The sequence below is a fragment of the Chaetodon trifascialis genome, chromosome 13 (assembly GCF_039877785.1).
Source record: "Chaetodon trifascialis isolate fChaTrf1 chromosome 13, fChaTrf1.hap1, whole genome shotgun sequence".
In the NCBI taxonomy this organism is placed as follows: Eukaryota; Metazoa; Chordata; class Actinopteri; order Chaetodontiformes; family Chaetodontidae; genus Chaetodon; species Chaetodon trifascialis.
This window is the reverse complement of record NC_092068.1, coordinates 17,297,820-17,311,084: the sequence shown is the minus strand read 5'-3', so window position 1 is coordinate 17,311,084 and position 13,265 is coordinate 17,297,820. Positions and strand designations below refer to the sequence as shown.

The 13,265-nt window shown below is 43.9% G+C and overlaps 1 protein-coding gene across 2 annotated transcripts; it reads right to left on the bottom strand.

The window, feature by feature from the left end:
- Positions 1-367: 367 nt before the first annotated feature.
- Positions 368-11,183, bottom strand: LOC139341143 (phosphatidylinositol 3,4,5-trisphosphate 3-phosphatase and dual-specificity protein phosphatase PTEN). Of its 2 annotated transcripts, XM_070977509.1 has the most exons (10): positions 10,383-11,183; positions 6,234-6,318; positions 6,071-6,115; positions 5,935-5,978; positions 5,520-5,758; positions 5,018-5,159; positions 3,483-3,551; positions 2,761-2,927; positions 1,546-1,827; positions 368-1,366 (listed from the first exon to the last, which is right to left on the bottom strand). In XM_070977509.1, exons 1-10 carry the CDS (start codon positions 10,459-10,461, stop codon positions 1,181-1,183), a joined length of 1,338 nt encoding a protein of 445 aa, XP_070833610.1. In that variant the 5' UTR covers positions 10,462-11,183; the 3' UTR covers positions 368-1,180. The 2 variants fall into 2 exon arrangements, with proteins under 2 accessions (XP_070833610.1, XP_070833611.1); XM_070977510.1 differs by lacking the exon at positions 3,483-3,551.
- Between the last annotated feature and the right edge of the window lie 2,082 nt (positions 11,184-13,265).

Below are 13,265 nucleotides of genomic sequence, written 5' to 3'. Positions count from 1 at the left end.
GGGGGCCGGGCGCCGTCACTTACAATTATGGCTTTAGTTGACAGCGGCGGTGTCAAGTTAAAGACTGCACCGGCCCCGCCGTTTGATGACAACTGCATGTTATAAAAATTCCATTTTCATTCTGCATGATTTTCATTAACTGCGAACAGCGAAGGGAGAACATTACATAAACCTCTGATGTAATTTTCTGAGCATGACTCAAAGCACTGGGGAACCCCACGCAGAAGACACATCTCAAAGCTGGTCTCTTTAAGAAAAGACAACATTGCATACATTTATTAGGGATGGACGCCAATTCCAATACATGCAAATCACCATTGTCCTTTAAATGTAGTGTTGACATTATTGCAAACACTTGTCTCCCTGCTGTTTTGTGTATTATATTTTTATTATCTTAGGATAAAAAAAAACATTAACAATTACATGGGATGCCTTGTTCTGCATAATTTAACGTATACACAGTGGGAACAGGAATGGCAATGCTTTAGACATCATCACAGCCTCTTCATAACCCCGCCCACCCCCAACCCACTGCCCGCATGCAGTTTGCACTGCACAAAGACCAAAAGTCACGTGAGACAGCCTGCAAAGAGCACAAGAAGCATTCACAGTAAAGGAGGCTAGGAAGGAGGATAGGATGGAGGGGAGGGAGAGTAAAAGATGAGAGGAGTAGGGGGGGAGGAGGAGAAGAGAGGGAGTGAAACAAAGTGACTGCAGCACTGGCCTTGGTTTAGACAGGAGAAGGAGCAGCATAGTCCTAGTATATCATTCTAACTTCTCCCACACTTCACCTCCCGTCTCCTGATTGTGGTACTCTTTCCATTGTCTTTGACACAAAAAATGTTTGTTTATATATGCATGTATATATGTATATACATATACATATGTATATATATATATATAAATACATTTTTATAGCTACAGCACCTTTTCCCATGGGGCAACAGTGTCAATACCTCGCACATGGTACATGGCCGTGCCAAAGAAAAAAAGAAAAATAAAAAAACAATATATTGGTCAGGATATTTATCTTTTTTTCCCTAAAATTGGCATTTGACATGATGATATTCTATTGCCGTCTGGGGGAGGGAAAGGACAAAGGTTCTTCTTTTGAGTTTATATTCAAGTTTTCTCCTTTTTTTCTGGTGTATAATTTCTTCTTTTCCTGTTTAAAAAGAGTTCACACTTTTGTGATTTGCGTGTGCTGCTCTTCATCAAAAGGTTCATTTTCCGGATCAGAGTCAGTGGTGTCAGAGTATCGATAATGGTCTGGCTCATTGTCGCTAACGTCCGGGGTGACGGATGTCGAAGTGCTTGCCTCAGAATTCGAAGGCTCCTCCACGGTTTTCGTAAAATACAACTTCACCTGGAATTGCAAAATGAAACTAATTTCAGTCTGTGCCGTTCAGAAAAAATAATCACAAACAAGTCTGCTCACTGCTCTCTCCAAACAAATACTGACAGCAAAGCAATTAGCTCATTCAACAACAGACTGACTGTATAATCAATCTGTTCATCGAGCTAATATCCGAATTAAATCTTTACCTTGAAGTTTGGCGAGAAGTAGCGGTTAGCTTTGTCTTTGTTGGCCTTGTCCAAGTCGTTCTTTGTGAGCGTCAGGATGAGGTAGTCCCTGTCCCTGTCGCTTTCCCTGCCGCTTTCCCTGCAGCTGTCCCTGCACTCGGCGCTCTGCGGCTGGCCCTGGCCCGGTGCCGGTACCCCCTGCTGGCTGTCTGCATTGTTCACCGCTCCGTTCTCCAACTTGTCCCCGCTCTCCTCTGGTCCAGGGATGAAGAAGGTGTTCACCCAGAAGTGGAACATTTTGTCCTGGGTGGCAGAGGTGAAGAGAGGAGATGCGATGAGAAATTGGGCGAAACAGAACATTCAAAGGAACTTTTGATTGAATCTGTTTATGAGCTAAAGCTGGCATTGTCTTATTGTCAACAAGTCTCATTAAAAACCAAGAACGCGTCAGTCTGTCTCTCACTACTTTCTGGCTTCCTTACGCTGTCTGTGCGCTCAGCCTCAAGCCCATTTGCTTCTACTGAAGATGTGACTCTTTAAAAACTGCTCACAAATATAGTTTCATTTTTTAAAAAAGGCCCCTAAACACCCTAAAACACCCAGCTGCTTCAGGAAATTACTGAGCCTTTAGGCGCTGTAGGTTTCAGCAAACATTACCCAAAAAGGAGTAAACAGTGCATCTGGGGACTATTTTCAGCCGTGGATTAATACACCGTTGTTGCGTTAGTGAGTATTTACAGCAGCAAATGTGGAATTGACTCAAAATAAACTTCCGTGTGCCCATGTCGGTAGTAATGACGGAGCTTGTCAACCAGTGCGGCTAAGTGATGTGTTTTTAAGAGTTCCTGGACAACAATGAAAGTCTATGGCACTAAGGCAATGAGCTATTATCAGGCTTTAATGACACAAAATAAACAACACACTTTTGGTATTTTCATGGGATTTGTTGGCAGTTGACATAAAATACAAAATGGCGTCAGCCTGATCCCTTAAAAAGCGTAATTGTTGGCAGCCAGCTGAGTGAGAAAACGCTTCGTCAAATGCCTGCTGGTTGTTCTCCGACCTGGCAGAGGTCATGACAATCAACAGCTCGAATAAGCTCTTAATGACTGACAGAAAGTTGTCTGCAACAGCTACCAAGCAAATTAAGCTACAATAAAAGCCCCCCAACACACACACACACACACACACACACACACACACACACACACACACACACACACACACACAACTAACCTTCTTCATCATCTTATTCTGTTTATGGAAGAACTCCACTTTGATGTCTCCACAAACTGGCAGCGGCTGGGGGAATTCGAAAAACATGTGCTTGTCCTCGCGCCGCGTGTGAGCGGGGTTCGACGTGTGAATCTTCACTTTCAGCTGGTACACCACAAACTGGGGATCTGCAAAGAGTGTCAATGTTGCACAGGGAGGGTGGGGGTGAGGGGGTGAGAGGGAGGGGGCAAGATTATGAGATTTGTGAGTGGAAGAGACAGAAAACACAAGAAGAAGAGTGAGTGACAGAGGAGTGAATCAAGAGAGCAAGACAGGATTAACAGTGTTATGACATGAGTTTGACAAAAGAAACAGCAGAGCACGCCATCACCACCCTCCCCCAACACCCCCCGCTGAATAAGTGCAAAACATTATCTTAAATTAAGGAGGAAAAAGGAACACCCAAAGAGACCCAGAACCAGAGACACAGGACCCTATTCTGATAGACAGTCACGGTTTGGTCTTGGACCAGCGCAACACGTTGCATATAGAAGAATTTTAACCTTCTTTCCTCCCATCAGGATCGCTGGTGGTGGGTGTTGAAGATGACATCATATGCCTGTAAGCTAGTCCTGTCCTGCTAGGCAACATGTCTACCTCAGACTGCTCCTGCCTGGTGGATCTCTGGGGCCATATAAAAGCAAATGAGTGAAATAATAATAATGGATGAAAGGCTCATTTACCCCAATGCCAATTCCCTTTCTTGAAGCCCTGAGGGGTCGGCTCGCTCCTGTTTTTAACGGTACTGTCCCCTTAGAGAGAAAGAAGGAGATTATCACAAACAGGGCTTGGCTGGCCTGTCAGGGGCTTGACAGCACAGCAGGCACAAACACAAGAGCTCTACACAAGTATTTACAGATATCTGCATCTACATAGCTTTTCTGACAAACAGCATACAGTGTGTGGCTTTAAAGTGGACGTGTACATCTTAAACATTCGACACGGGACCTGGTGTGTGTTTGTGTGTGTGTGTGTGTGTGTGTGTGTGTGAGTTACACAAAGGGGAAGGAGGAAAGGGGGAACTTGCGACTGCTGACGATCACAAACGACCACAAAGCATCTGAGTTTTCCTTTGCCGGATTAAACAATCGAGCAGAGACGTGTGATGTCGAGTTATGTCGAACAGAATCATCAGCTTCTCCGCTTTCACAGCTGAGGCGAGCTCAAACCTGAGGCTCGAAAAAGGGCGATGCGTGTGCACCAGTATTAAGATGTCAAACTCAGAATAGGGCCTTTTTTTTAGGTAGCAGGAAAGAGAAGGATCAATAGAGTCGTGGCTGTTCAGCACAGTCAGGTGTTAGGGTTTAAAAAGCCACAGAAATAAAGGAAGAAGAGGATACAGGAAAAGTATAACGGCGTGTGACACGCTGGAGCGGAAAAACAGGATCGTTTGACCGTAACAGAGAAGGTGTAAACCATCAAGTTTTCTACATGCAGTAAAACAGAGCATGAACATGTTGACATTTCTGCATCACTCTTCCAATGAACACGGGGGACACTGTTTGCAATACACACCACTTTACAACAACATCGTCCCACTCAAGCAAACATGCAGTGATATGCAAATACTCATGACTGATTGAAGCTAACTACTTATTAACTGACCAACATATTTAATTCCTTTACTGCCTTTTTGTCACTTAAGCATGCTTATGTGGCGTTTACTGTCCTGTCCGGTGTGTCAGTGTACTTTACTTCACTAATGCAGGGCAGCAGGTGCACGCTGTAATTACTCTGAATATTGTGCAATAAACTCGTAGGCAGCAGACTATAAAGGCAATCCTTCTAAATAGCCAAAATATCAAAATTATTAGAAGGAGATCAATTTCTGTTTTCATGTGTTTTTCTTCAGTGAGAGAGCATTTATGACAAACAGGAGGTCTGATTCAACTTTTTTTTTTTTTAAAGTGGGCAGAGAATAAGTCGGCCTTGTTATAAGCAGCAACAAGAAGACTTAATCAATAAGAGGTTGCCCTCGTTCGTCAAAAGGTCCAAAAATACCACAGCGAATTCAGCCACACTTGATTCGATTTGAAAACCCCGGCACAGGGCGACTCAGCTCCACCACAGATGACCCTCTCCTGTTCTATGGCGCTAAACTGCAGCGTGGGTGAGCCCTACAGTGCACAACGCATCCAAGGCTCTCGTTCCGTTTGAGCAGCGCGATGCGTGCCTACGCCCTAGTTTGGAGTTAAAGTTGAACATGAGCGTGACTCACTGCAGGTGCCCCCGCTGAACATGGGGAGAGTCTCGAACACCATTTTGTGGAAGAGGAGCGCCACCGGCTTGTACTCTAGCTGGTTCTTCAGTAGGTAGCTGTAGTAGTAGACGTAGCGGCGCTGGCTCGGGATCGTTACTCCCTGCAAGGACAGACACGATGTTACATGACATTCTCTCTTCTGTGTTTGCAAGTGGAGCTGAAACAAAAGCACTTTCATAACAAAAGCCAAATGTTTTCTGGGCCCAGATCCTTAAAAGTGAGTATTTCACGCTCTTCCCTGATTTTTATCATTGTCGGCTGAATATCTGTAGGTTTTTGAATACGTCTTTAAGCTGCGGGAAAATGCAATTAGCATTTTTCACAATTAACTTGATTAATCGAACTAATCCGCAGACTGATAATGAAAATAATTATGAGTTGCAGCCCGACGTGCAACAACTGATCTGAAGTGATAAAGAGCTGCTTTGTTGAGACATGTGGTCTGCGGTTAATGGCTCACCTTCTTGTCCCTTGTCCTGACTTCACCGTAAAAGTCAAGCGCTTCTTGGGCCTCCAGGAATTTGCCGCGATGGAGGAGATAGGCGCAGATCATGACTCCAGTGCGGCCCTTCCCGGCCTTACAGTGGATGGCCGCCACGTGATTGTCATCCTCGCTGAGCCACTGGTCCAGGTCTTCACAAAACGGCTTAATTAGCTCCAGCTGAGGAGGGTTGTGGTCTTCGAAGGGGTACTGTGCAACTGATGCGTGACGGGATGCAGGCCCACGCAAAGTTGTGACCGGAGGAGAGGGGGGTGCAGACAGGTCAGAGGAGACGAGACGGGGAGGGAGACACAGGGGATGTTTTGTGAGATGAGGCTTTTTGGTTTCATTTTTAAAGAGCGAAAGCGTCTGTCGAACATGCGAAGCTGCCTACCTCTGCAGTTAAATTTGGCAGCATCGTAGTGTCTTTCTGCGCAGCTGGAACGGGAAGAACAAAACCCAGTTAACCAACACACAGAGGAAGTTATTAAGTCAACAAAGAGCGGTTCAGGTGTGTGTGGAACACTTACAGGTTGTAGATTTTGTAATGGTTTTTATGCTTTGAATCCAAAAACCTGTTCGCAAGAGAGAACATAACCAAGCAGAGAATATATTTATTACATCAGTATGAGATGAACTGCCAGGACAAAATGCATTTTTCTTGCATTTCACTTTTCTGTGAACACAACTCACCGTACTACATCGTCTATATTGTTTCTGTACACGCCTTCAAGTCTCTCTGCTGGAAAGCCCATAGCAATGATGTTTGGGTAGATATCTGTTCAGGCAGGAGTCAAGGAAATGTACCACAGCACAAAGCACCACACTGAAGAAGAAGTCTGTCCACCTATGCTTCCAACAGCTTACACAAGAAGACTGAACTGCTTTTTTTTTTTATCTGAAAGAGGTTGCTTTCAAGAAGAATTCAACACTGGAGCACAATTACAAAAATGCAGAGGCAAGCAGCGGAGCGTGAAGAAGTTTCAGCCAATGTCAATATGAGGGCGTCATTGTAGTTATGGATAGATGGCAGCACAGAGGAGGGGGCACTGACCAGTGTGTGTGTGTGTGTGTGTGTGTGTGTGTGTGTGTGTGTGTGTGTGTGTGTTGTGACAGATGGCCTTGACAGTGAGAAGCAGGCAGAGAGGACGGGAGTAACTGCGCTCCTGCACGAGCCAGCCCCACATGTGGGTGCACGAGGAGAGTCTCCGCTCCCTGACCTGCATTTATTTTTAGAGCCCAAAGTTATATCGGGATGATCGCAAATGTTCGCCTTATCTCTCTTTCGAGCGCAGCCGGACCACTTTGAATATCTGTGGGATCGAACGAAGGTGGCGTGAAGACACACAGGTAGAAAAAAAAAAAAAAGCTCAAACGAAACAAATGCCCTTTGTGTTACCAAGTGGCACATGCAGCGCTCAGTGATGGACAAGAGACAAAACAACGCCTTAGAGACCATGCACGCCAAACTCCACGACAAGTTGAACTCCTGGCTGCACCTCCTCTCTCGTGCTGCACCTGCTTTTACAGTTGCCTTACATCATCGAACGGGACTCCGCGTTTCAGCACAGGATAGTGATGGAAAATGTCACGACCAATTATATGGTGACATACATACAATCTTAAAGGCACATATCAGTGTCATGTTGCAGTGAAAAGAATAATTGAGTTGGCATGCATGTCTTTGAGGCTCGGCTGCAACGCCTACCTGTAACTGAAGTCTGCTTGTCGCCATAAGCTGTGGGATTTCACACTTTAACCACTGACTAAAGGGCAACCTTTTCTTACACTTCCTGTGCCGCGGTGTCAAAAATAGAAAAGCTGAATAATTCTAATTGGATATGTCTGTTTCATTTTGAGCAGGCCATATTTTTCCAGAGTCAAATCACTTTTTAACTGGTCAGAAAGATTTGACACACGCGTCTGACAGTTCTGGTGAGAAAGCACGGCGGGCTCGACATAATCCTCAACTTTGCTGGTGTGCACACATACAAGTACCTGCCCATGCAAAAACGCAGAAGTACAACCCTTTGCATGGTGCACACAGCGCGCGTGCGCACACACACACACACACACACTCACACATACACACACACACACAGTTCACCGTTCAATCGGTAGACCTGCTAGTACAGAAAAATGTTGAAATCCAGTAGACATATACACAAAGATTACTGCAGTTTCAAGCATATTTAGCTGGAAAAAAGGAAAAAATGTCAATCTTCAATAAAACCTTGGAAGTGGAATTTAACAAGAGCCCTAATGCAACTCAGGTATGGTCAACACAGGCCTTGATGCATGAAATCAACCAGGCCAACAGCAAACACATGGTATCATTTGCATACTGTCGAGCTACCTCCCTGTAGCTTATGGCAGAGTAGCCTATCTGTTCACACTGTGCCACAAACCAGTCAATGTTTGCCTCAAAGACCTAATTAGAAGCCAAATACAGTTTTCTATGCTATGTGATGGGCTTCTCTAACCCTGTAAATGGCAAAGAGATCCCAGTCAGACTATTATAAGTGTTTTTAAAAAGCTGCACAGCTCCCAGGAGAGCCTCAGCTGGGAGGAAACGCACATACGGGACCCCCGACGGAAGCTCCAAGTAGGAGGGGGAAAGAAAAAAAAAACAGAAAGAAAGAAAGAAAGAAAATCTGCCGTTTCAGGCACGCCTTTTCTTTAAAGCCAGCCCTGCCTCAGCTCTATGCATACGCCAAATCCACAACTGAGAGCAAGAGAGAGGGGGGAAAGGGAGAGTGGGAACCGGCGTGCACTGAGCGAGGAGGGGGTGGGGAGGACAGGAAAGGAGGAGAGCAGAGGAAAGGGGGCAAGCAGAGGGAGGGAGAATTAGAGTGGGAGTAGTAAAGAAAAAGAGCAAAGGAGAGGTGGTGGGTTGAGAGGGTAAGAGAGGGAGAGAGCACTCAGACAGCAACACTGATACAAGATCACTGGCAACTCTATTTTAAGGGCAATTCCCAGAACTGTGATACTGCATTACATAACTGCAGAGAGCCCGTATTGTTTTTAGACAGCATGCCAAAAATGATAAAAGGCATAGTTCGAAAGGGCCCACATCTGAACAAGGGGAGACTTCAAGCCAAAGAAAGATGCCACTTTTGAGTGGCGTGCCCCCGGCACACCTGCACGAAGCTGTAAAGGGGCTACACAAGAGTCCTGCCACATGACACAAGCGTTAGCCACATGATAAAACCAGGTGAGAAGCATTTGTTCAAAAGCTGCGATGCACACATGTAGGCATCTGCAGTCACACAGACGCCCCAGCTGACAGCTCTACCTGAATCCAGTTCGGCATGTCATGTGTAGTGGCTGTGTGAAATCAAAGTAGCCCTGTGGGAAATGAAAAATGCTACTCAGCAATGTTGCCAAGTTAAAGCAACAATGCTGATAATAACCAGAGCAAATTATACCACAAATACCAAGGCCTGTTTAATATTTTACATGCCGTACAAAACCAGACAGGGCTGCTACTTAAAGTCATTTTCATTATTGATTAATCTGCCGAATACTTTCCTCATATAACTCGATTCATCGCTTGGTCTGCGGAATTGTCAAGAAATAGTTAGAAAGGCCTAACGCTGTTTTCCACAGCCCGGGATGACATCTTCAAATGCCTTATTTAATCTGACCAACTGCCTAAAAAACAAAAATATTCAATTTTATCTCAATTGACAGAGAAAAACAGCAATTTCTCACTTTGAGAAGTCAGGAGCAGTTTTTTTTTGTCCCTAAACCAATAACAGTAAAAAAAACCCATAAAACCCACAAACAATAGATTATCAGAAGTGTTGCAGGTGTATCTTGTGTTGACTGACTCGTCAATCAATCGACTACTTGTTTCAGCGCTGATGCCAGAAATATCAAACTCAAGACTCACAAGACTGAAAAGGCAGTGTGACATCCTTAAACAAAGCCATGCACACGTACATCACAACTATAACCATAGGCTCGTTCTCAACGCTGTCACACGGTAAGATTTTGCATTCAGCTGGCCAAAGGCGACCGCATCAGTCACCAAAGTCAAGTTTATCATCAGCCAAGTGAATAAAAGTACCAACTTTAGCGGCACCAGCCATACAGCACCGGGGAACCAGGTCAACTATTATCAGTGGTAATAGATGAGAAATGAGTCCTGCAGAAGGGCCTGAAATAGCAATTCTTAAATCTCTATAAAAGGAAAGGAAAATGCTCATATGATTTGTTGAAGTTAATCGATGAATACTCACCCATGAAGCACACAGGTGAGGTGAGGAAAGGTGAGGGTGAGCTTACATCAGGGATGTTAGTCTTTCCAGCTATTTGCATCATAAACCAGAAACCTGATAAATAATGATTACACATGTACTACCCAGATGTACTAATAACATATAGAAACTATAGAAAATCATTCTGAGATAAATACTAGACACCATCTACCCGCCTTCGAACACCAACTGGTTAAAAAAAAAAAATACTGACTTAATGCCACTAACAATTTCACAACCTCAAGCTAGGTCCACCGCTGGGTGACTGGTATGCAAGTTAAATGCTCGTCGTTTTTAATTAAACACAAACTACTGTCTAGCTGATCAGAGTTTCCCAGCTCTAATATGACTGTGACATTTATGCGTGCTGGTTTGACAGATCCACCATCTTTCAAACATGCTGGGTGACAGCAAAGCTGCGCTGTCTGACCAACTAGCCAGCTAGCTAAGTAGCAGAGAAGCTAAGTACCTCACGTTACTCCACCATTTCTGGTTCCAGTACTACTACTCAAAGCAGCTATTACACCTGACTAGTCACTGTCCTGGGTGCTGTGAAAATAAGGAAGACAGGGAAGGATACATGTTAAGTCCAGGTCGAACCCATCCTCTTGATATCTCCTTTTGTTCCGGCTGACCATTTCTTTTATAATCGCAGCCATTGTAGCAGGTGACAGGAGTCTATATGGGGTAAATGATGAAAAACAGGTTTTTCGGCTATTGACCGCCTGGTCGTGTGTGTTGCAGTCAGTGGGTCTGCTCTCGGTCGCTGGCTGCTCTCTGAATTTTGCAGGTCCTCGCAGAGACGTGCTAGCCAGCAGAGCTAGCAGTGGCTGTCGGTAGGATTAGAAAGGCTTCCTCTGGATCATAAAGACGGGCCTTGCTCTGCTCCTCCGTGCAGGCCCGACTTTCCCAATCCTGCAATTCGTCTTGCAAATACCCCCGAATAAAATACATGCAGTTGTCCTCAAAAAACCTTGAGATGCCAGACACGGTCCACGCCGATGCCTCAATCGCAGCCGCCGCGATTGAGAGCGAGAGGATAGAGAACTCACCGGTTCCCGAAACCCGTATCCAGTCACTCAGACGTAGCTAGCTCGCTAGCTAACTAGCTAGCTAGCACAGCTAGCTAGCAACAATAGCTAATGCTACCTCCTTTTTCGATCCAAAAGCCTCCTAACGATTCAACATTGTCATCGACTGATTGCCAAGAACACATCTGAAAAAAAGTGACAGGCTCCACCTTAAATGTATATGGACTATACAAAGATCAGAAAACTGCACAGATTGGTTTGTCAGTTCCGTCCCGGGGAATCATCTTCTTTTCTCGTTCCTCTCGCTCCAGCTGAACTCTCAGGCTCCCATCATGGCCTCCACCGAAGGAAAAAAAGAAGGTAGAGCAGGCTGGGATTTTAGAACAAATATCCCACCGCCTTCACTAGATAGTTCCACTGTTTAATTACAACCGATGGATGTAATGTTAATTAATATTGTCTTAACAATTGACACACGATTCCTATGAACAACTACTGACATATGTCATTGTTTTAACCCGGAACAGCGCAACAATGGAGTTATTTCGTGCTTCTGGCGGAAGGATAAATTGAGTCCGCATGCGACGCTCCCTTCTGTCAAAGTGATCACGTGTGGCTGTAATTAGGGAAGTTTCCAACATAATGTCACTTTTCGCGGTTGAAACTGTCATTTCAGGCTATAGAAAATACATCCATGAAACGTATCAATCCATAATACTTTTACTATTTTTATAATAGAACATTAATTAAAATTGCAGTACCTTCATTGCGTTCTGCACACAATCTCCTCATATTAATCCTAGATTATATCAGCGATGTTAATTGCATGGGCCACAGAAAGTGACAAAAGACAATATTTGTTTTCATTGTTTTCATTGACGCAAACCAGCAGTGAAAATAATTAAGCATAGTAGTTGAAGATACATTAATAATCTAAATGTATATTATAATACGACAGCGATAGTAGTATATGATACTACTACTATAATAATAATAATGTTTTACACTTTACAAACTCAAAAAAGTAATGAAACTGTTGATGAGAGTGCAACCACAATATTTAACTAAGGTTTTTAAGGTCGAGTGAAGGGTTTTAAGATAAGATAGACATATTGATCGGATGCCAGGGACATTAAGATGTTACAGACAGCAATAATGGCAAGAATCAAGTATATATTATGTACATTATATACAAAAACAGTAACATTGCTTTGATTATTTGAATTGCACATGGTAAGATATGGGTAAATACAGGGCTCTACAGGGCTTGGATTAGACTTCATAGAATTAATCAATGAATAAGTGGATTCACTATTTTCTTATTACTTTGTGATTGTAAACTGAATATTTTTGTTTTTGGACTGTTGGTCGGACAAAACAAACAACGTGAATATGTCGCCTGTGATTCTGGGAAACTATGATGAGAATGTTCCCATTTTTTCTGACATGTTATTGACCAATTCATTAAATGACTTACTGGAAAACTAATTGCCAGTTTACCTGAAAACAAAAATAACTGTTAGCTGAATCTCAGGTGCATTTCTGCCACGCCAGCAAAAATCACTGCATGTGACTGTGGTCTGCCACTCAGAAAGTGCCTCTGGAGGTGAGGCCCCTTACTGTTTCAGCCAAACTGCACCAGCCACAGAATGAGAGGGCCTTCACATCCATAATTTAACCCGTGTCCCTCGCAACACGACTGTGCAAACCATTCCACATAAAATCTGTGATAACCAATTGACATTTTCACATCCAAATAAGCATCCTTGCACAACCTTCACACCTGCATGCACTTCGGGGGAGTGCATCATTGGGGTGTTATAATAGGAGTTAGCCTATATTCAGAAATATTAGGCCTGTAGGACACAAGAGATTTACACCAGTCGCCGCCCTGGTCATTTCTTAGTGACATGACATGTTGGACATACAGTAGTTGGAGATTTTATATAAGTACAGAGGGTGCAGTTCAGCAGATTTAAATGAGGTTACCTGGAACATCGCAGATTAAATGATCTGATCCCATGTGAGGCTAATTAGGAATGTGCTTCTTACAGAGGGAGAATGGTTCTCCTCACAGAAGAACGCTCATCTCATGGCAATGTAAGCCCTTACAGCTTAATGACTGGCAAAATTAATCAGTCCTTCAAGTTCACTCAACCATCTCTTAAGTGTAATTTGAAATCATCTCAGGATCTCCTTAATCTGTTCTCAAAGATCTAGCAGGCAAAGCCAATCCAGAGGCAGACCTAGTGTTTTCCAATGCAAACAAACAAGCACAAGATATTAGAGCATTTTAAAGAGCATCTCCACTGTTGACTGTGACTGCCGCTAGTTCACTCTCTATTTAACAGAAAACTGAGCTGACTGTTGGGTAAAAACTCACGATTATCTTTGGGTCCAGTGTCAGTGAGTGTTATCATGGTGAGTGCAGC

Coding starts and splice junctions, on each gene's coding strand:
- LOC139341143 (XM_070977509.1), bottom strand. CDS start 10,461: ATGGCTGCGATTATAAAAGAAATGGTCAGCCGGAACAAAAGGAGATAT. Junction 6,116..6,233: donor AATATAGACGATGTAGTACG/GTGAGTTGTGTT, acceptor TCTTGCGAACAG/GTTTTTGGATTCAAAGCATA. Junction 1,828..2,760: donor AGAATAAGATGATGAAGAAG/GTTAGTTGTGTG, acceptor TCTGCCACCCAG/GACAAAATGTTCCACTTCTG.